Below are 25,588 nucleotides of genomic sequence, written 5' to 3'. Positions count from 1 at the left end.
GAGCGAGGTAATTTATTCTGCAACATCCTTTACATTCCAGAAGTTTGATAGATTAACCGTACATTCACTCAAAATATTTTTAGAGTAAGTCTGTATGTGCTGTGGCAACTGTTTAATACAAAACGAGATCGAGCAGTCCGAACTGTGCTTTGTGGGTTCGTTCTTGGAACGCGAATAATTGTAAAATGCTCTATATGAAGTTTTACGGTGAAGCCAACGTTCGAGGTATATGTCAGTTACAACGATTCCAGTGGAATCACAGATTAACACATAACGTGCCAACCGAGATACTAGAAGGTTCAGAGGTCAATATAATTAGACACAATTTAATGATTATGCGTGCCACGTATCCGTATCCGTTGTCGCTTTTACGTCATCAAATTGACTTTCTTGTTGTGTTTTTCACCAGAGTAGACTGATACGTCACCCCAAATATTAATAAAACATTTTCTCTGAAACTTGGACTCTACCCAATAATGTTTTATTGGATAGCGGGACGATTTAACTTTCAAGTGAAGCGTCTGTGTTAATACAGATCGGACAAACCACCAATTTCAAGTTAGAAAATGCTTACGAAGATATCGAAAAACATATGGCATTTCAAAGTAATATTTTTGATATTATACATATCCGCAGTCTCGTGTATCGGTAATCACACCATAGTCATAAAATAGTAAATTTACGACTAACAGATATTGCCAGCGAGTTAAAATAAATATTAAGGTATCTCCCTATATTATCAAAATAGACTTTGCTATAACAGGTGTAAATTGTAATTTAAAGCTGTCTCTTTATTGTTATCTCCAGTCAGCAAAAGTCAGAAACAACAAACTACAAACAAATACAGATTATGCCTGGTTTGCAATAAACAGCATATAATAGAACATACTTTGTATATCGCCATATAAAACGAGATGATCATATTCTCGCGGCAAAAGATGTAATCACTATATCGAATCTCAGATGAATCCGATGTATATGAAATCAAATTTAATCGTATTTCGCATAGGAAAACGCAATGTTCTCAAAACTGAATGTGTTACATATTTACATATTCTTGTATATTCAGTTATTCTCTGAATAGACAATATGCACAGAAGCAAACACATCCACACCCAACAATACTTTACTTTTGACTATAGTGATTCTACCGCATCTTTCCCTTATTATAGCAACCATCTATTTGTAACTAATAAGCCCCACTTGCATCAGCGACTGTATGGTTATTCATTCGTCTGCTCTTTTGTACATCGCTATTGTGTTTCTCAAATGTTACTGTTTTCTGTAAACTAGTTAGTCTTTTAATTTGTTTTTCATTTATAAGAATGCTACTTTTAAACTGTAAAGGTTAGCTTCTGATATTTATTTCGCTTCCGTGATAAGACAACGTGTCAGTTATTTACCTCAATTGGCTATAAACTTCAGTATGTTAAAATATCAGAAATCGGACATACATTATTGATGAACCTGATATGTTGTGTCTAACTAGTATTCATCAAATGAGTGGAAGCATATAGAGATACGGGAATAATTACCTTTCGAGGTATATTTACAAAATTAATGATCTTTATCAACCATAGCTTTGCAGTGAGCGCAAAAAGCAATCCCACGGTGGATTCCATATAACTGTATCAGGTGAAATCACATAGGTTGAATGCGTAGCTAAATGAGTACTCTTACGCTGCTATTGAGCTTGCGTAAAGCAATGTTGTTTCTCAAAGCACAATTCAATTTTTAATGTCTTCGGTAGTGTGATTTCAGCTCTATCAATAGTAAGGTTTAATCATAGTATCATCGTATCGAATTCAGTTCTAAATGCATCTATATAAATGTTGACGTTTTTTATTAATAATTAAAATCATTTTTAACAACAATGTGTATGCCATGTCGGCCTATTCTGCGCGCCGGGTAATTCTGCGCAACGATACGTCATTTCTGTAAACATTTGATCACGTGATATTTTGGGTCAAAACTCCATTTTGTATCCAGAAAGAAGAATCGTACATTAATTTAGAAAAGTAATATTCATAAAGTGTGCAAAAATGTCCCACATTTAGACTCGAAATGCACATGAAAATGTGATTTCTAAATGGTAACGTTAATACCCGCTCCATGACTTTCTTGAACATGTAACCCAGAAAATCCGATTTACTATGCATCTTTTAAAATCATACAAAAAATTCATTATATAAAAGATGGAAATGTGTACCTTAAAACAATACTGCATTTTAATCCAAGTTTCCAATTTTGCAAGTTGTCCCACACGTACAAAATCGTCTGCTACCCAACGTGTCTACTTGCCGCTAGAACATAAATTCTCAACAAATTCCCCGTCGTGTAGTTCGTTTCTAAATTATGTAGTAATTTTTCCCCATCAACAAGACATTGTAAACACATTATATCCTATTCATTGTTGTTTCTCTTCTCGTAATAGCTTATTTTTCATAAAATGTTGAATTTTACTAACTTGTTTACAAGATCGGTTTAGTTTGCTTAATACCTCTTGCCATTTATTGGCATGTTTTCGCGGAATTTTGTAAAACTAGCTATAAACCCGACCTAATTACTCGACTGAACTGCTGACAGAAACAGTCCAAAGTAATATATTTCATTTCTATAGCAAGATTGATAAGCATTACATCTTTTCAAAGATATGCGCATAATAGGCCGAAACATCGCGAGTCTAGAAAACGGGGTGGTGGTATCTACTGTGTCCAAAATTAATATAATTTTGAATATAATATTCTGATGACAATTGCATCTTTTCAAATATTAAGCATTGCGTTATGCTTCAATATTGGAAACGAAAACCTTAGGTGCGCAGAAATGCCCGACAGCAGTGTAAGTGTTTCCCTAATTTACAAATACTATTATTTACCACGTCAATGTTTTTAACATTTTCTTGGTCAACATATAGGGATCAGATCAGGGATTCATTTCGTAGGAACTTAGTTTGAATATATTGAAAAGAAACATAATCTTTGATTTATATTTGAATGAAAAGCAAAGTTGATCCCGTGCATTAAATTTGTATCGTGTTTCTGCCTTCATGAACAGGTGTCCTGGAAAGTGTTTTCTTTTAGCCTTTAATTGCTGTGACTGGCACAAAGAGTTCATATACCTTTTTATTCAGGAGGCACCAAAAGGACAAATGTCAACCTTAAAACAAATGTTGTTAGTTATATCACATATAGTTAATATTATGAAGTTAATAATGGCAAAATTAAAACCATTTACTAGCGTATGTGTAGATCTAAAAATGTTAATTAAGCAACATTATATTACCCTTCCGATAGACTAGGTTGCCTGTCTGAAAAATAATTTCTCGATACTTATGTATTAGTTACAAACTGTGCCAATAATTAGTAAACTATTTGCAAAATTAAAATAAAAAAATGAATAAAAAAATAAATTACTTACTTTATTAAATTCTACTCGAATATAGATTTTACATGAAAACTGTTTAAGTCCACTCGATCTATCTTGATATCCAAACACACCACTGTAATAACCAATAACCAAGCATAATGCTCTGCATGTGCAATGTTGCATTTGAATTTCTTTGAAATAAAAACTCGCTTTAAATATGCCCGCATACTCACACACACACACATATTGATTTAGGTTCTTTTTGTTTCATTTATGGATGTATATATGCATTTATCTTCCTTCTGCATGTGCATTTTCCAGGTATTTTCCTTGCGTGTGTGTTTATCTCAGTGGAGGCACAAGGTTAGTATACAGGCTGGGACTAAAAACGACTAAAAATGGTGGGGGCAGAATGAATTTTCTTTATCTCATAAACGTTTTCAAAAACGCAATGGCAGATATTCAGCCGACACAAATACACTTAAGTTATATGATATCAATATTTGTTTCACCTAATTGTTGCAGAGATAACATTTATATTACATGTATAATACAATTACATTGATGATTTCTACACCAGATCTAGTTAATAAATGTAACGATTGCATTCTTTAGATCAGCACAGATTTAATGATCTTTTGTACGTAAATGTTAAACAACATATTGACAGCTCGATATTGTATCAGAATCTTTCCTTCATAAGATTTAATTCATAAAATGCTTTTTCGATGTAATGTTCACATCAAGAACTGTAGACCCAGAATGTGCTAAAGAAAATCATTAAACGAGAATAACAATATGTATCTACATAATATGATACACTCAGGCACAATATGCTGATTATATATGTTTTGCAAACGGTAACTATGGCACAGGTTGGCTGTTGTGGATTCGGATAGTCTTGCTTGATTCAAACAGCAGGTATTTATGGAATATTTACATGTGTTTCAGACAAAGCAAATCGCCAAACAAAATATTCGCATGTTTAACATATACTATGCCATATATTGTTTCAAAAATGGAGCTGACTGCGTCTAATTTTAAATAGTAGCATCGAAGCCAGATGAAGTGCTTGCAGTCAGGAAAAGAATTCTAAACACAGGAGGCACAGTGAATATTGGAGCTATTAGATGTTTACACCACATGATGATTATATAAGCAAGAGTGATTTCTTGCTTGAATCTATATTCTTATTGGTAGGATTTTACAGTATCCCATGCTGCCCAAATTTACTGGTGGTAAGGATTAGAACAATCATCTCTAGAAATTTAAGACAAGTAAACAGATTTTTATACAGATTCGTTCTTCATACAAAAACGTTAAGAAAACAGAACAATAGTGTTACATATGCGTGAAAATAGATGCAGATATGTTCAACCCTAAACACAATTAAAAAAGTAATGCATTGAAATTTAATTAACTCTTCCAAACTATATTGGTAGATTATTACTTGATGAATGCATGTATTTAGCATGCATTTCACAAATACAATAGCTATTTAAGGTTGTATAGACTCACAGAGGAAACAGCTAATGGAAACAAAGCAACAAAAGAAAACATACTAGCACAAAATGAAGAGATGGTAAAGACGGAGACACAGAGAGATACAAACAGAGAGAACAAGATTCTTTAACATTAAAATAATATTTCTAAGGAAAAGAAAGAAAATATGTATTATAATTTTCAAAGTGTTCAATTTATTTCATTTAAGCAGCATATGTAGGCAATTTTCCAACAGTTTTATAAATATTGTTTTCAGCATACTACAGTGGAGATTACTGTGTATTGAAAAGCTTCAGTGAATGTTCCGATAAGCATGAGTAAAATATATAATTGCATAGTTTCCATGTGCAAAAAAGAACACAATTGCCATCCGTTATATTAATTCTTGGCAACACATTATTTCAAGCTAAATACCAAACGCAGTACCTTAGATTACAAATCCTTCAAATTATTATTTGCATGATAATTTTCTACAAGTAAAGATTTATCCAATCCATAGTTTCGATGATATGTATTTCACTCTAACTGATTTTCAACTTCGAATATACTTCCTATTTCTAACAATTTAATAAGATTGTTTGTTTCTGATTTCAGTTCATTTAAATTTCAACTACGTTTGCTAATTGTTATGTGGTTCACATTATCTACATTTTGAATTCGCCTATGAAAATAGTTGTAGCCTACCTAATGCTGAATTCAATGCATCTACCTCATGTGAACAAAACGTTTAAAACTAGAAAAAAATTGTTTTGAATTTTTAAGTTACATATCATGTTAAAAAATCTAACTATCAATATCCCAAAGAATCTTTGAAAGATAATTTATGCTGTTCCAAATAAAGTTAGGATTTTGATGTGGTATGATTTAGATCCATAACTGTTAAAGTTGAGAACAAAGTTGGGGTGTCGAAATGAAAGAGTGAGGACACATCATAATCAAAACACAATACAATATCTTGCTCTCCGAACCATAACAAATTGGAAGGTTTGTTTTTCTTGTGGCAAAAACGATAAGTTAATGCCGAATTATATATTTTAATACATAACAATTTCAAAGTTTGAAAAACAGTATCTAAGTCTGGGAAACGAGGACATCGTTTACAAAAGTATTCATTAGTCACTATTGTCTAACATTTTCTCTTTTGCCATTTCAACATTCCAGAGAGTCTAAAATCAAATTATCAACCATTGTATAATCGCTTCTGGTACCTTAATAGGCGATGCAACATATGCCTTTACATACAAATAATTACTTAATCAATCCGAGTTTTCCGTATTGATGATAAATGTGCATTCGAAACGAATAAATATTCCTTAGTTTATTTTAGATTTTAACTATCAAAGTAAATATTTAATAGTTTAATGCACATTGTTCCATTAGCTGGAAAGAATTTAATTTCTGTTCTCAAAGATTCAATCTATATTTATCTAGTCAATTCTTTATGCACTTTACGATCAGAATCATTTCAAAGTATGACAAATACTGTCCAAACCTTGTAGAACTGATTCAATATCTAATAGTAGTGAATTTGTATCATCAGCAAATGAAACACAAATCATGTGTGCATTATATAAACGTATTCCTTTTGCAAAGCGTGAACAAATAGACAAAAGAGACAATGGTGTTCTAACAATAATACATAAATATGGCAAATCTGGGTTTCCTTTTCTTACTCTTCTTGCTACGTAAGAACACATGATCTATACCCAAATCCGCCCCCCCCCAAAAAAAAAGCCCACAAAAGAAACTAAAGAAAACAACAAAACACAAAAATATCAGACACCCTCCACAAGAAAACACCCAAAGAATACAAAAACCGCGTTGCTATTTCTTCTAAGGTATCTCATAATATACATACCCTATACTGAAATCCCAAGTTGAATCTAAAGAAATTATAAGGACAATTCGTTTGTTTTGTTATATCCATAATGTCTAAGATAGTTTTACTATTATATCCAATGTAACGTCTTTGTACAATGTCAGTCTGATTTTAATGTATTAGATATACTAGAATTTATTTCAAACGAAAATCAGAGCCCCTGGAATAATTTTACGTTTATCGGTGAGATTGAGAGTTTATATTTCTTAATTTTTATAGTGTAACCGTATTCAATTTAGCCGTCAAAGTTGGTATAGTCCGTTTTTGTGACGCACATATTTCTCCAATTCTATAAATATGTCTTTGTAAGAACGTAATAAATTAACAATTGTCTAAAAAGACTATAACATTGACCTGGGAAGCGATTGTTTGAAGGAAAAAAGATGGGTTTTTTTGAAAGATTTACGGAACACGTCCAAAATTTGATTTCTGTCACCAACACGTTTCTTGGTCTTCATTTCAATAGGTAAACCATTTGAGAAAAACACATACGAACAAGTATAGCGATCGAAATTTGATTAGTAGAAAAATGAAGAAACGATTAAAAGATGTTTTTAAAATTAGTACACTACGTGTCAATATTTGTCTCATAATAGCAAAACGTCAATGACAAAAATAAAGTAGAATTACATACTCATCATTCAGACAATCCAAATGTTTGAATAATTGATACACACACACACACACACACACACACACACACACACACACATATATATATATATATATATATATATATATATATATATATATATATATATATATATATATATATATATATATATATTTGCAGGATCTACGCTGCTGGAGTGTCGCATTTGCAGGAACGCTATATATCTTGAGGATTGCAAAGAAACGCAAATCTGCTCACATGATGAGGTATATACAATGCATAATTTTAGGGTTTGATAGAAATTTTACGCCCTTAATCGGATGAACAAACCTAAAATAGATTTTATTTGTAGCGATTTTCTAAAACTTAGACCTCATCTATATAGCTCAATAATTTTAAGAATATACTACTGGCTGTTGTTGTTACTATGATAATTCGTTATAATACATATAGCAGGAGATTAAACCTTGTACTTCCCTGAATATTCGGTTCTCAACGCAGATCAGTATGACATAGATAGCTACAGATTGTGACGTAGGCAAGTCACGTAAAGCAAGACAGTAACCTGCAATCCCTGTTCCGGTATGTATGCAAGTGCATTTTCGTGTTCTGACGGAGAGAGAGAGAGAGAGAGAGAGAGAGAGAGAGAGAGAGAAATAATAATAATAATAACAATGAGGACTTTGTATAGCACCTAATGTTTAGAACACCAATAAGATAAAAAACATAATGATATGTTTACAAAAAAAACCCCATGACATTATGAAACATTAAAAAACATGCTGAGAATATTTAAGGTAGGAAACATTATTAGGCCTTTATGTTTGTTCTTGCGGTCGAAATGAGTGAGTTTTGAGAGCTATCTTGAATGTGATCACTGTGTCTTTGAGTCTATGTTCAGTGAGCAATTCGTTCCACGTTGCTGGGCCCTGGTATGGAAAAGATCGCTGTCCATATGACTTTGTTTTCATAGTGGGAATAATGAGTATACGATTGTCAGAAAAGAAGCGTAAGTATCTTGCTAGTGTGTACACATGAGTGAGTTCTGATGGGTATGTTGGACTAGAGTCCGACAGTTAAACGTAGCACAGAGAATAAATTTTGTGCTTGATTCTGGATCGAATGGATAGCCAGTTTAGGGTACGGAGCAGAGGGGAGGTGTGCTCTGATCGTGGTACTCTAAGTATGAAGTTTCTGGAGCAGATATTGAAATGAACCAGTCCAGTCTTGAAAGTACTAATGAACACACAAGTGTTTTAGTGGCATCAACTAAAGATATTTGCGAATTGAGCTGATGCGTCTAAGCTCAAGATATGGAGCCTTGCATATGTTCATGACATGTTGGTGCAATTTGAGAGTACTGTCCAGAGTAACACCTAGGGTTCGTACTGATTGTGTGAATTTAATGTTGGTGCTGCTGATATTTATTGTTTGAGATAAAGGATGTGAATGAGAAGTCTTTGTTGTGTGATCAGAATGGCCTCAGTTTTATCATCATTCATCTGCAGCTTGTTACATGTCATCCATGATTTCACATCAGAATTGCACCTCACTACACCTTGGATGGTATCATCAACTTCAGATGGGTGGCTAGATTTGTATATTTGGGTGTCATCAGCGTACAATTGGTAACCCCCTTATGATGATCTATGACACTTGAGAACGACTGAGTGTACATAAGGAAGAGAACATGTCCAAGAACAGAACCCTGTGGAACACCACAACATAGATCAACTGGGCTGGAGTGTATTCCATTTGCAGATATAATTTGTGTCCTGTTGACCAAGTAGGACTTGAACCACAGTAAGGCTGTACCATGAATGCCAAATACATGCTGGAGACGGTGAAGTAATATATCATGGTCTATTTGCCAAATGCTGCAGACAAATGAAGGAGAGTGAGGACTATAATCTTTCCGCTATCCAATGCAGAGAGAATGTAATTAACTACTTTTAGAAGAGTAGTTTCAGTACAGTGGCAAGGGCGATATGCAGACTGTACATTGCTGAAAAGACTGTTTGAATTTAGATGAAATACAAGTTGGGATAGAACAGCCTTTTCTAAGATTTTTGAAATAAATGGTAGATTAGAATCTGGGTATTAGTTCTTTAAATCGTTATGATCTAGTGTTTGTTTCTTCAGCAGAGGCTTTACAATGATAGTTTTGAAAAATGGTGGGAATTCCCCGGATGAGAGAGAGGTATTAATAACATCAGTTAGTGAAGGCAATACTGGATCTAAGCACTCAAGCAGCAGTGATATTGGAATTCGATCATGTTCACATGACTTGGTGCACTCTTCATCAGAATTGTACGTACGAAATCCATACAGACAGGTTCAAATGTTGCGATTTGTTGCCGCTCAAATTCTGTATCCCAACTGTATGGTGACGACGAGTCAATTGAAATTGTCATGTCAAGCTTATCTCTAATGATTTGTACTTTGTCACGGAAGAAATTTGCAAACATGTCCGGAAGGTCGACTGGAGATAAAATAGTTGGAAGTGGTGTAGATTTGTTCCTTGACATTAGCTTGTTAGTAATCTCGAAGAGCTCTTTACAGCTGGAACTTTCCATGATCTTAGTAGTGTAGTTTGCTGATTTCGCTGCAAGGACTATATTTGTGACATTCTTCTTAGCGACTTCATAGATTTGCTTATGAATAGTGAATCTGGTGGAAAGCCAAAGCCTCTCAGCTTTAGGGCGGTCTCCTTTGGCTGCGCGAAGCTGGTCCCTAACACTGCTATACCACGGAGAACACTTTTGAATTGATACTTTGCACTTGGTAGCTGGTGCATGTTTGTCAAGCAATGAACGCAGGTAGTTATCGAGTTGTTCTGCGGTAGGAGGTAAGCTAGTTGTTAAGTTAGCTTGGATGTCGTGCATTAGTTTGGTTCGATTTATAATACGGAGGTTTCTCTTAGTTGCAGATAAAGTTGGAGGGTTAGGGACTGATACGTCAAGACGGCATATAATGCAGAGTTGATCTGATGCAAGGTCATTGGATACCAGGGAGGACCGTATAATGTTATCATCAGGTCTATGAAGAATCCAGTCTAAAATGTGACCGTGTTTATGGGTGGGTTGGTTAACTGACTGTTTCAGGTTGAAAACATTAATGGAACCTATGAGTATTTATGTATTTGGGTTTTCGGGACAGTCAAAGTGAAAGTTGAAATCACCAAGAATAACCAGGTTGCTACCAATCGAATTTCCATAGTCCAGGAGATTCGGAAACTGCTCCAAAAAGAGAGAGTCAGCCAGCGTGTTTTTTTCTACTAGGAGGAGGGCGATATAGGCAGAAAAATGGACTAACCTTTTCTTCAGTGTGAGTGTGGTTTGGACTAGTTCAAACGATGTGTGGTCGAAGTTGAATGTTGTGGTGTGGTTAATACGTTTTATCATGGTGTTCTTTGCGATGATAGCAATTCCACCTCCGCGAGATTTACGGGGGAACGACTTGATACAAATAAAAATACAAATAAGGAAGACATAAAGCATAATGTAATTCACAAAGGTTAATTTAATACCCCTTGTTCGTCCTTACTTCTATAATAGCAGTACTATATAGTCCCATAGAAAAATCAAATTTATGATTCCTCGATTGCGGATGATTGCATACACTCCTTTTCATTTTGTAAAATCTAGAATCACCAACTGAAACATTGAACAAGCAGTGTTGTTACATTTCAATGAATTTAAATTTATCCCAAGGCTCTAGTCTGTATCCATGTCTCTTGTTGAATGCAATCTCGTTTTTATAAAAAGAAAGTTCCTTTTAACATCAGAAGATATTACTAGTCAGGGATATATATATATATATATATATATATATATATATATATATATATATATATATATATATATATATATATATATATCAGATTAAGTAATATTTGCTTGCCTCCTAGCTGGATTCTTGGTTATGAGTATTTGATGCTCTGAGGTCTCAGCTGCTTGGGATGAGATCCAACGTTTGTCAACATACTATTATACTCAATTTCAGGTTGTAATGGAATTTTCGTTTCCTAAATGAATTACTTCCTTGTATCATGTATCATAAATTTTATGTCTTTGGAGAAGGATTTTCTGTCACAAATTAACAATTACAAGTGTCGCATAGACCAAGAGAACTCGAATATTTTTTGACGAAAAATAAGGAATATGTTTCGTCTTTAGACACACACCTACAATCTTGATCATAATACGTTCGTAAATGCTGATGCATACATTGTACAAAATATTCTGCTCTAATACTTCACACTAGCGTTTCTTGCAACACTTAAAACTGAATGGTCACTTTTGATCTGAACAGAAAGCTTAATGTTGTTCGCTTTACAGTTTATTAAAATGTCAGAACAACATATCGTAACATATTTAAAGCTAAACGAAGAACAGTCTGAAAACCGTTTCTGCAAAATTAATTTTTTGATATTAATCATATTTCTGTATAAGTTTACGTAACCGAATTTGAAAAACGCACAATATCACATTAATTAAATTGCAAATTTTTCGTGCCTAAGTTTTGTTTTGGCTCATTTCATACATATTACAACAATGACCATGTGGATAAATATATAGATGTATAATTTGTGGCGTCTACCCAGGATTCCATATCAACTAGGATGTTTCAAACCATACATATATTCAACCATACAAATACACATAAATTAAAAATGCTTATTTAACTTCATGTGCACGAATGTATTCATGCATAAACACACACGAAGCATTAGAATACTAGATTGACCAACGAAATGTTGGACTGATATTCTTTTAAAAACAAGGAATATTGCACAACGGCTAATAGCATATGCGTTTCCACTGCTAGTTACAATACTCTTATTATTCTGCAGGACTGCTACATAGAAGAAATAATCACACCACAGCTTCAGATTATGTTCAATGCTGGTTGTAGATCGAGAACGGTGAGAAGTATAATTTGTTTTACTCTGTTGCAAATCATAGGGAAATAAACGATTTGTCATTCATAGTTTCGCGACCCCGATTACTTGATCACATCGAGTTGTCACTATTAGAATACCTAATCTTTATGAGACGTGAAGCGTCGGATCATGTCCATATTTATAAGCTGACACCCTTACGCGACCTATCGAAGAAATTAGCATTACTGTGATAATCGTATATTTGTTGTATTCATATCTATTTTCAGACATTTATTATTTTTATAATTTCAAATTCGTTATGCGGGAAAAACACCAATGTTAGCAAGCATTGAGTTGCGTAAATGGATTGAACTGTATAGGAATGGTTTCGTACGCTGTTTCAAATGAATCTTTTTCTATCACATCTATAATATCTATTTAAAAATCAATGACTATTTTATTGTTTTTATTGTTGTAATGACAAAATGGTGGTTTCACCCTTCAAGATGTTTTACATGTAACATAAAGTTTATTGATTAACCTTGCCATGATAGCTTCTTTTACTGTTATTGTTTGTATTTCATCGCAAAGACTAATATTATCGTTTTCATACTTGTCGAAATGACGCAAAATTCGTGTTGTTACTGGGACAGAGAACTAGTAGGGTATATACTTCTCGTTGTACTAATATTTAATTTCATATATTTTTCTCATGTATACAAAATGTTGAATTGTTAAAAAACATAATGAGTTTTTAAAACTGCGTTTTCATTCTTTTAAAAGATTTGCATGGCATCAAATAGTCACACCAGAAAAAGAGCAGATAACGGATTTCTGATTGCATGTACTGACTGCTGCAATACATCCAGGTCTGCGAACTCAACTGAATGCAACGTTAATATCTGTGGGATCCAAACAAGTATGTCTACGTGTTTCATTGCATCTTTAACTATCAAGTGACTATTAAGTGTTTTCATAGGGTATATTTAAATGCGAGGGAAACTCTTCATTATTGGAAATTGTGGTTTCCACCCATTATTGAAACATTTCTAGCAAATGTCCTCACTATATTACGGGACCTGATTATGTAACTTTGGAACAAGTAATGCCCTTGTTATCGTAGGATCTGAGACAATAACGTCTTTACCCACCCTGTGATTCCTAATTTGATTGCATCTTGCAACAGATGAAAATGATGATGGTTTATTAATTAAAATATTGGACCAGGCTAATAAATCCTGAATTGTGTATGTCGAAACATGACTTTGGGTTACAACTAATTTCTATATGACCATTATCCTAACAAAAACAAAATTATAAGTAATGTGTCATTTTTCAATGTGAAATATACCTCGATTCCAATGGAAATAGTTTCACACAGTGTGGCACTATGATAAATTTCACTTGTACCATTGAATATGTACCAGGAGTATATATTTCTTTTCAAACTTAGGACATTTATTCTGTGTCTAACTGTTCTAAAGCACACAGTTTGCCCGATGTAAAATATAAAATAATAATGTTTATTCTAGACTGTGTATGAATAGATCAGTTTGAAGAAATAACAATAATTCACCGAAGTGATATACGATAAATAAGTTTTACACTGTCCATCAAAACACGTTGATAACGTATGTTATGGCTAACACAATATGTGGCCTCATGTCAGGTATGGCCGCCTCCCATTCAGACGAATTTAGTTCAAATCGAACAATATAGCACATATACTTTTTCTGCAATGTTTTAACCTGAATTGGGAAGGATAATTATGTTATTATTGTATTTTGATGTGCACATGTACTCAAAACACAGAAGGGCTTAAGCGGAATACCGCCGACACCTCGCTGTCTGTAATAAGACATCTGCTAATTAAATTTGTTATACATATTGCTAAACAATAGGAATACAATTTGCCTGCTTCTATTTAGTACCGGAAATATTTCGTGTTGTGGGTAAAACACTTCATTATTGGAAATCGTTGCTTCCACTCATTATTGAAACATTTCAAACAAATGTCCTCCCTATATTACGATATCTAATTAAGTAAGGCCTTCTTTTACGTAGGATTAGAGACAATAACGTCTTTGCCCATGTTTTCCTCCTTTGTGATTCTTAATTCGATTGTATCTTGTAACATATGAAAAAGATGATGATTTATTAATTAAAAAATTGGACCAGGCTAATAACTCCTGAATTGTGTATGTCGAAATATGATTGACTTTGGTTTACAACAAATTTCTATTGCACCGTTATCCTAACGAAAACAAAATCATTAGTAATGTGTCATGTTTCACGATCACACATTTTAGGCTAGGTAAACTTCCAATATAGTCATTAGGTAATTCTATCAAACTGTAAACTGTGGAAAGGGAGACGATTTAACACATGCTTGTGTGTTAATTTATTAGCTTATCTCTTCTCATCTCTTGCTGCTTAGTAAATAGAAGTAGCTTTTACATTAGAATGTCTTTGGTGTATTTCTTTTGATTTTGATAAATGTCTTCAGTTTTAATTGTTATTGCTTACAATAACCAGGAAAACAAATTCCAATTAACTTGCGACTCTGACATTAAGCACATATTAACATTCCGAGCGATATATTGCAGTTTTATTTAACTTGTGTACTTTTATGGCCCAATATGTTGTGGGGCCAAATGTGTTATGAAACAGCTTATATCTTATTACAGAGAGCGATCACAGCAACCAGTGCTATTATTGTGGAGAAGACGACGACGCAAGGCAATCAGCTGTCTCTGATCCAAAGAAATGCCGAAAAATCAAATTCTGTGCGGACGATGAGGTAACTATATAAAATCAAAAGTCAAACATCGTCATCTTCAGTCAGCATGCTAGACTAGTAGATTAATTCTTTGATTGTTTTAAATATTACTTGACTGAAAAAAGAAAAACAATAATAGGTAACATATGTGCATGCTTGCATATGACATTATATTATTAAAATTGATAAGCACATGGAATACAAAGCCTACATTGGGAGTTTTATATATATATATATATATATATATAATATGTATAATCCTCCTAGAATGGGATCGTCGAATTTACAATTCGGAAGTTAGCTCTAGTATAAGGAAACTAATTTACAAATTTGAAAAAACACTTTTGTTTCATTATCTACGAATTGAAATGTTCATTACAATTAAATTTTGTGTGCGATAGGTGTCCATTTTCATCGTATAAAGTAATTGATAACAGTAAACAGTACGTACAGAATTCAAATGTATTACCGAAACCATTAGTCAGGAATCAAACCATTTTCTCTTGTTGAAACGATAGAAATGCTTAGACCATAGGCGACGTTTTGTTTGATTTACAATATTTTGCACCCTTCTGTATTTATACGACATAGTTTGTCACGGTCATTGGATTGCTGTTTCTAATAAACTTAGTTCAATTTGACACAGTTGTAAAGACATGGGATGGACAAAACGTACGCAAATCAAAATGCAACGTGGTTTGGTGATTCGGGGCTGTGATTGGGGATTGTTTCTGCAGTATTGCTTTGCTTTACCATAAATCATCATGAAATTTATCCAATTGAATCTAATTAATGGGTACATCAAAATTTTAACATTTTACATGACATATTGTTAAGGTTTATTGTTTTGCTTCTTCTTTGTGTATATAAACTTTCAAATCTTAATTCTATAGAGAAGTCCTCCCTTTAATTGTTTACGGTTAACTGCAATCAACCAGTTTTTTGTGCTTTCGCTACTTATCCTGTTACCTATTGTTATACGAAAATTACATAAATACGAATTAGATCGGATTTGTTGTCTATAAATTTCAAATTGTATCATACTATTTAACATCAGTTTTGATTTGTTACAGGCTTGTCGTGTGACAACACAAAACACCGCTGGAGTGCTTACCCATGAGTTTGGTTGCCAAAAGTTGCTAGTGAGTAAATGTACCAAAGGAATTAATTCATTTACATGTGAATATAGTAGATCAGATAGGTGTCTGGCATGGAAAGACTTCACGTTTCATAACTTGTATATGATGTTTGTTGTCAATCTCAGTTTGGTGAAAATAATTATGCCAGTATTGTAATATTGTTCAGGTATTTATCAATTTGCTAAATAGCGATGTTTCGAGTGGATACATTTAAACAAGCAGTAGACTTAAACATACTTAATTCAATGCACATTGAAAAGAAATAATCTTGATTTAAAATATGTGGAGACTTTCCTTAAATAACTCCTCAATCAACAAGTATAATAAATCGATTATTTAAAGAGTATAGCTGCTGAGTCAAAGTTAGCAACCGTTTATACGATTTTAGGTTGGTGTGCTGCTTATAGTAATAGGCTCTGCCAAATTGATATCCACTAATAATTAACCGTGTATATAACGTTTTATCTCATATTCGGCACAGTTTACCTATATTATGAGCAGTTTAGTATTTTGTATATAAGAACATGTGATGATATCACTTTATGTGATTCGGAATGGTCCCTATAAATAAATGACATTTTTGTGCAATATTCTCCTTACTGTTTGGTTGCGATAGTGCTAATTATCCTCGTTAACATTTCGTTTTTATTGTTGCAATAAACTTTTTCCGGTCAGTTTTCAAATTGATTAACCAAAGGGCATTCGGATAAATGGTCATGTTTGTATGAATATGGCCAATTGACCACACATGGGATCATTGGAAATGAAACTAAGGTTTTGGACAATGTATATAAGTCTGAGGGATGCATGTAAGATGGGATACACCCTGGGGCAAGCGTGGCATAATTATAGGTTATAGGCGTAAATACACATAACAATTCTAGCTTAAAATTTGTCTTTTCAATTATTGTTTAAATCAAATAATGCAAATATCCCATCAGACGTATATTACATTAAATATTGAGTTTCTTTAGGCGGTAATCATTCCATAACTTAATATCCAACAATTTGATTGCTTAGAAAAGTAACATACTTTAGGTGGACACCTTGAAAACACTCTCATCTATCTATACAGATCTTCTAACCTAACCCGAGTCAACCGATAAGACGTTACAAGCATTTTTTTGTATATGTTACGAATCTAGACTCTTACAAAAAATAACAGAAAAGAGTGAAGGAAAAAGCTTCGTAAAATTTAACAAATAATTTATTCCCTAGAATATCAAGTGAAAAATGAATAAAAAGATCTTACGGTATTACGAATCAAATCCAAAAATAATTCAAGAATTCAAAAATAGAAGTACTAGTAAAAAAAGTCCTGAATGAAACTGAGTTCGAATCCCGATGAAATCCAAACAGGAAGACGATGACGACTGTTATAACCTGCGAAGTCCTGTAGTGTCAACACTCTCGTGTTGAATCACAGAAAATATTATTCCAGTTTTTGAATTCTGTATAAATTTCCATAAATATCATTGTCCAAGAATCAATATATAGCACAAGTATTTCCAAAGAAAACAATCACTTGAATTCAAAATAATTTGAAAAAAAAATAAAATAATTAGCCCAAAATGGTCACAACATTAAACACCTTGGCGTCTCAAGTGTTAAGGGACGACTGACAATTCTTTCTTAATGCATCATTAATAAGTCTAACTAAGACACAAAACAGATACCCGGATGCGGGTCAACCTTCTAGAAATGGAAGTTTGTTACATGATAAATATCACTTAGTCCATGCATGGCCTTGACTTGACTTAATATTTTTTACTCTGAGAAAGAATCTAATAAATAAATAAAGTTTTTTACTAAAACTGTCACTGATTCTGAATGAAGGTCAGAAACTAGATACACTGTTTCTGTTATTAAGTGTTTACCAATAAATATTAAATAATCAGGTCAAACAGAACTGAACTTTATTCTTAAAAAAATCAAGTCCAATAAAGGATATTACATTGCAATAGCAGGTAATGAAAGAAATAACATATTAAAACTAACAAGCAAACATTTAAATTAAATCAAACATACATACCATTTGGATCAACTCACAAATGATGTTTTTCCGTGTCAAATGTTATTTTGATGGACAATCGCTCTTAGAAATATAACTTGAAAGAAACCTATTTTTAAATATTTATATTTAGAGAATTGCGCATTATTAATTGTAGTAGCGTCTGGTACTGTACTTTGCTCACAACAAACAAAAACTGCACTGTCATAGTCAGAAGGGACGAAATTATTTCTTCTTCTTTCTCTGAAAACAAATTCCATTACAATCGGACCTATGTGATAAACATTCCCAAATGGACAAAGATTTATTATACATTTATTAAGCTCGTTGAATAATGTAAATTTTTTACTAGCCTTACCCAATCGAGATCCTCGATATAGAATTTATTTGGTCAAACTGCACTGGTTTAATATAATTGTTAGTTTAATTTTGAATGGCGATAACATTGGAATAATATTGAAATATCATGACCAATCTAATAATGTAAAATCCCATTCGTTCTTGGCCATTATTGGGACATCTTGCCTATTCATTTTACAGTTTTCAAATCTAAATCTTTTAAAATATTTGTCCCGACATTTATGTATCATAACAATTTTATCAAAGAAGGAACAAACAATAAACAATTACAAATATATGAAATGTAATACAATTTACCAGGCGCTTAGAGTGTAATGGTTCCATTACTTGGCAATCATGACAGTTCCGTGAATGGCATGGCTAATTAACTACAATAATATATATGTGCCGTATCCTCACCATAATTTGGATCATTTTATGTAACAATAATTATATTCAAATGGTTTACATTAAATTTATTTTCTTGCTATTTAAAACGTATGGTTGAATACTATCGTGTTGCCTAGGTAAAATAAGTTGCATTACTAAGCACGACGTAATTATAGCATAGCCAACTTGAAGTTATGAATTAAAGATTACTATAATTTAATCTGAATATCTGATTAGAGAAGAAAACAAATTTTGCAGTTACCCGGTAAACCGATGATTAGTTGGTGAAATATGCACACAAAACGTAACAACTTCACTATGATTTTAATACATAAAACAAACATGAAACACCAGATGTATAGAGGGTAGACTATGGCACTCAGTTCCCATTACAAAGCTTGAAAAAACTATTAATTTCTTTCTGATTTAAAGCTATTTTCAAGCAACGTATAAGCCTAACCGAATCTGACATCTAGAGTGCTCGGTTTGGTGATCTTATTATGTCGAACTATATTTAATAGGCACAAGCTATAATTTGTACCATCATATTGACAATATTAGCAGGGCCTGTACGCAGATTTATAGAATTCGTTTTCGAATTGTTATTTCAATTTTAGAAATAATGTAATTTAAAGATGATTAGTGCTTTGTAAAAACAACCGTACTGAATGACAAATGTACATCACTTGTAGAGGCTAGGTGTTTGTTAATTTCAGGCCTGTGATAAGTCTGATAACATTGCTTTATATCTCTTATGCAGATCAACGTTTTACGGGATTGTATGACATTTGTATTGGCTGCCTAAATGTGTAACATATTCACCTCAGTATTATACTTTGTCACATTTACTGATCCTTTTGACTAACGTAGCCTAAGTTTATAAACTATTTTGTTAATTAGCATATAATGTCTCTTGAACCAAAGTGACACTTACCTTTGAGTGTAAATCGATATAAGGTATTATAGTCAAACGTGGATGCTAAGAAGCTCTCTATTACACTTATTTCAAACAAGGACAAGAAAATGGATATTATTTTTCCATATATTTTTCCTTGTTACGAATGGTTGTCATATGTTATTTCAAATCTGTATTATCTATAAATGGGAAAATGCTAATCAGTATATGTTCAGAATACACGTTTACTGAATGTAGAAACGGTCACATTATGTGACGGCAGATTTATAATTTATAACATTTGCACATGTTTCGAAATGTTTTCGGTCAAACAATATGTTTCTAATAATACTTTTAGAAAAAATACATACGTCTTCAATCAAGGATCCTTACTTTCATTGAAAGATGCAGACAAACGTCGTATGGGATTATGATCCACGTGCAAATTTAATCCTTAATGGTCGTGTATATTTGCGAACTTTTCTAAGTTTCAAACAAGGTTTCTCAAGTACGAAACAATTTAAGCGCCTTTTTAGGTTGCTGAGTTACACCAAACTCATCTTTATATAACAAGTGCCTAATTATTAATCCAAGAGGCATTCTGGACAACTATGACAGGGCTCCCTGTTATAAATATCTCGTATGATTGTTTTCAAAAGCGTCTTGAGGCGTGTCTATGTGACATTAGATGCTATACTATTCTGTGCATTTATATTGTGTAAAATATATTGACCCACATAAAGTAATTTCATTATAAGCTCTGAACTGTCAATTTTAGCAATGCAAACTACTTACGATACTGGCACTAGAACAACGTGAACACGTCCCCACTCACGTGAATCTACAGCATCTTATAGAAACGGGTGACATAGTGATCAAACCAGGAAGAAAAAGGCAATTAGATATTTGCGACATTTGCTGTGGAGATGGTCTTTGCAATGATGCTGATTGTGTCTCAGTGAGGAGTAAGTACATATAAAGTGACTATATAAGGAATTGTTACTGCATGTCCTTTTAAAGAATTGAAATTGAAAGACAGCAGGGTCTACTGATAATTATTAATATACGTAAAACTCTAGCTCTTCTTTAACGTAGTGTAGGCAATTATTCCTATCCGCTGTCATATATGATGAAGAAAGTTTCTATACCTTACGCTTTGTTTTCCATGGGGAATGTTTCCAAATTAGTAAACAGTAGTAACATGTTCAGATATAAGGTACACATCAAATCGTATCCCAAGATTTGAAACGTCTATCCGAATCTACTTTCCCCTAGCGCAAGGATATTTGGCACACATGCAGGTACCTTGTTTCGTCTGCATTGTATGATGTATTGTTGCAAAAGTTTATGTATTCGCCTGGGCTATGTTTGTTGCTTTCAAAACTTGTATCCAGCATTAATTTAACTTCGAGCTTTTACTTCTAATACCGTTGATATCATCGTTACATTTATTGTTTTGTACTACTAGTATTACTACTACTACAACTATTACTACTTATTATTATTTTTATTATTATTGTTATTATTTATTATTGTTATTTATTATCATTATTATTATTATTATTGTTTCTATAAATAGTAGGCGTAGTTGCGGTAGTAGCAGTAATAATAGTTGTAACATTACCATAAGCAGAGGCAGAAGGTTTATACACTATTCATTCATTAACAATAATTTTCTGCTCTTAATATCATTAATGACCAGTATTTGATAGTAATGTAAACTTAATGACAAATATTAAATGTTATATTAGCAATACATTACTTATACTTAATTATATCTTTAATTATATCTTATTTTTATTGCAGAACGACTTGCCACATTTGCCAAAGCAAACAGGTTTAATTACACTACCTTAAAGATCATTCCATGAGGTGAATGGGACTAGAAAAACGTTTCCAGTTATCTTGTCTGAAGACGCTATACGTAAATAAACACCCTATATTTCAACGAGTTTGCTCCGTTTTCGTTTGTGAAGGCCGTTTAAGTCATGAAAATAAAGTATACACTATTCTATAAGATGTATGACAAAAACAATTATCGTAATGAAAGCAATATAACAAATAAATAACAATGAACTGAAAGCATTGATGTTCATACACACCACTGTGATATTTATTCATTATCAACAATGTTTCCTGCAAAATATTGAAAAGTAACAAATCTATAGATAGTTCTTGCGTACCAACATATACATACAATGATATACACTATGTTTTGCATCAAGGAGTGATAACCCCAAAATTGCCTTGTAAACTGCGAAATTTCCTTTTAAATTTTAAATATAACCAACGGAATACTGAATAATGATGAATATCCATTCTGAATATGCTATTCACATTTTCATTCTGACCGGGCTATTTTATTATTGTGCATGAATTCATTAGAAATTGTGACCAATATCCGCAAATATATATAAATATCCAGGCAGTCTAGTACCCACTGACAGTAAAATCAACATACACGCAACATAAAAAGTTTGTTGCGAAACTCTTTGTTGATATCGTCATATTGTGATTCAGTTTGATATGCACTAAGTTAAAGGACTATCCACAGATATACAAACTCATACACGCGCTCACTGACAGAAAAGTTCTTGTTTGTTTAATAACCTCATAAAAGAGATACATGTTTACAAATAATATTAGAAAAATAATTTTCTTGTTTGAAAAAGGGAGAATTGTTGGCTCACAAGAATAAAAAGCAATCTAATGAAATATCAAATTATTTGACCACGTAAAATGTATGACTGACTTTAAAGTTCGTACGATGAAGACTGTTCCTCTAGATTAATACATTCATCCTGAGCTTGCTAGATTTGTAGGTAATGTTAAAATGACTATATGTTGTCCACCCTCCAGTCTGTCTGTGCGTGTGTCTGTCTGTCTGTCTGTCTCTCCCACTGCCCATTATTTATTTGTTGCTGGATCAAAACTGTTAAATAGTTTCAAACGTTTTTACGTCGGGTTAAGAATTGCCATTCATATAATTTGTGTTGTACGCATTTCCCCGTGAAATTCGCGCAAAAAATTTGACTCTTACTCGAATAATGTTCCAAATTTTAGTAACTATTAATTTCAAAATAACTGCTAAATTGTTTAAAATATTTGCCCTGCGACTTATAACAAAGTTTTCTATGTGTTGGAGTCCGATTATAGCGAAGACGCTAAAACCGATTTCTTGAATAAGATGTTGATTTCTATTATAATTGAAAAATGATTAAATCTGATACCAAACTCATGCCCATACATTCATACAATGTATTGAATACAATGATGCGTACTGAGTTAAACAACCTATAAAAGAAAATGATATTGTTCATAATCTGAATCAGTCATAATACATAACTTAAAAATATGCGCAAACAACAAGTATTAATGATAATAAATTAAGCATGACTGGCTTATGTGTCTATCTCCATATATGATCAATATTTTGAAATGAAACAGAAAGATAAAGAATGATTAATCGATCACGTTTGCTGAGCAAATTATGGATTTACACAGCTATGAATATGTGACTCACCAAGGGTGAATAATATATGAAATGTGAACAAGTACAGATGATATCTGATCCACAAATAGGACCCACACAATTTTCACTCAGATATGGATAATGAGTACATTGAGATTTTCTGTCAAATAGAGATCCGGAATACTTTTTGATTTTCACTCAGATAGTGGTACTGATACAACCATCCTGCGGAAATAAAAATATGGTACATATAACCCGTGGGGTCCACTCAAAAGACTATAAAACGACTCCGCATAACCTACCAATGTTTGTCTGTCAGATCCCTGAAGAACCCTTCTTGTTCTCTGCAGATCATTGGATGCAGAAGCTCTGGTCCCTGAAAACGAAATAACGACCGTCCTCCATCAAATCAACATTGTCAAGAACCCTTCGATCCCCGCGACTCTTCATTGAAGTTATAAGCCCATAGGTCAAGATCAGACATCCCAAACCAGACATTTAAACAGACAGGCAAACCAGCCGAACATATCATGATTAAAGCGTGTATGGCATGCGACACCGTCATGTACAAATAAGATAATGCTCTTTACTCATGCGTCCACGTGGAGTTGTTTATAACATAATAAATCATATCATCGGAACTACTATACAATTGTATCATCATAATAATCAGGTTCATTGGTGAATCTTCATCCGACAAGAAGAATCTTACAGAACGTTATTAACTCTAAAAAATTCCATTATTTCAGGCGTGCATCATTTAAGTAAATTCAGTTCCTCTGTTCAGTTATAACCTGGGCAACATGTAAACATACTATTGTGCATGTAACAACATTGCGTTATACGATATAGGTTCGATTATCTATTGTGTCTACTGAGTGATTAAACGTAAATTCTAAGCTGAAGGGAGACAGGGAACTCTGGGAAAACCCCTCTTAGATCGTCGAACTAATTTACGCTTTCTCACACACTAAGAGGAGGAATAACACTGATCGGTAAAGGCGATCAATCAGCTAAACCGGGTCCCCTAAGTAAAATTTAGCATAAATATTTGAATGTCAGTTATATCAACCAATTGTCTATAAAAAATACATTAAAAAATACAATTTTATAATTAACGTGAACATTTTAAGATTTTGCTCCTTTAAAGTGGACAGCTTCCTCACAAATTCTTTCGTGTTGTGACGTTACTTTCTACCTGAAGTACCTTGGTTATTTAGAAACCAACGACCAGTGAACTCGGGTTATATCGGTTTTGCTACTGGAAACGCCTTGCTCGTGAACCGAACTCATTTTATTTTAAATAATGTAGGACGTAAGTAAACCACTGTCGGATAAACCTGTACGCAGAAACGAATCTCGACTCCATTTATCATTACATAAAACATTATATATGCTAAATTCCGTGATAAACAAGAAATGAAAGTTATGCCTTTAGTGGAACTAGTGAAATCAGATGAATATGCAGTTAATAGGAGCAAAATATAACATAATTTACTAAGCAATTTACAATTTTGTTACCACCGGTGTTTAATCATTTATCTACTTGCGCCTAGTATTATTTCACCGGTGTTTCCGTGTCACAATTGTCTTGTAAATACTCAAATATATATTGTAACAAAAATAATATGTATGTATGTATGTATGTATGTATGTATGTATGTAGATAGGTATCTAGGTTGTTGTTGTTGTGTGGTGTAACGCCATATTTCAGCACACGATAGGCTATGCATGGCCGCCATTATTAACGGTGGGGGAAGAACCCAGGAAAACCCCGGGAATAACCACCGACCCACGAGAAGCTACTGGCGAGCTTTCTCACATACCCACGTTAGCCGAATCGTAGACTCGAACCCACGCAGACAGAGGTGAGATGGCAGTGATCCGTAACGGAGAGCGTTTTAGACCACTCGACCACTCGGGGCCCCAGGTATCTAGGTATGTATGTATGTATATAACGCATGTAAGTATAGTTGTATACAGTTATGTATGTATGCATATGTGTAGTTAGGTAGGTAAGTAGGTAGGTATGTATACTTGTATATATGTATGTTGTTGTTGTTGTTATAGGGTTTAACGCCATTTTCAGCATAGGATAGGCTATACATGGCGGCCAGTATAATTGGTCGAGGAAGAACCCTGGAAAACCCCGGGAAGAACCACCGACCCACGAGAAGCTACTGGCAGGCTTTCTCACGTACCCACGTTAACAGGGCCTGAGACTCGAACTTACGCAGACAGAGGTATGATCGCAGTGATCCGTAACGATGAGTGATTTAGACCTCTTGGCCACTCGGGGCCCCTATATATGTAT

At 33.3% G+C, this 25,588-nt stretch overlaps 1 protein-coding gene across 1 annotated transcript in view; it reads left to right on the top strand.

Annotated features, from left to right (window-relative positions):
- Positions 1-21,750, top strand: part of LOC149780393 (uncharacterized) — a 30,312-nt gene extending 8,562 nt beyond the window's left edge. Inside the window, exons 3-10 of the mRNA XM_089937315.1 lie at positions 3,691-3,732; positions 7,545-7,630; positions 12,220-12,291; positions 13,033-13,168; positions 14,937-15,049; positions 16,102-16,170; positions 20,581-20,767; positions 21,609-21,750. Of these exons, the coding sequence (XP_089793441.1) occupies positions 3,691-3,732; positions 7,545-7,630; positions 12,220-12,291; positions 13,033-13,168; positions 14,937-15,049; positions 16,102-16,170; positions 20,581-20,767; positions 21,609-21,673 (770 nt within the window). The 3' untranslated portion in view covers positions 21,674-21,750. The remainder of the gene's footprint in view (positions 1-3,690; positions 3,733-7,544; positions 7,631-12,219; positions 12,292-13,032; positions 13,169-14,936; positions 15,050-16,101; positions 16,171-20,580; positions 20,768-21,608) is intronic.
- The last annotated feature ends 3,838 nt before the right edge of the window (positions 21,751-25,588 follow it).

Source organism: Sinohyriopsis cumingii, chromosome 16 (genome assembly GCF_028554795.1).
Source record: "Sinohyriopsis cumingii isolate HCF-2022 chromosome 16, ASM2855479v2, whole genome shotgun sequence".
NCBI lineage: Eukaryota > Metazoa > Mollusca > Bivalvia > Unionida > Unionidae > Sinohyriopsis > Sinohyriopsis cumingii.
Note: the sequence above shows the minus strand (reverse complement) of the source record. Positions and strands in the feature narration are given on the sequence as shown.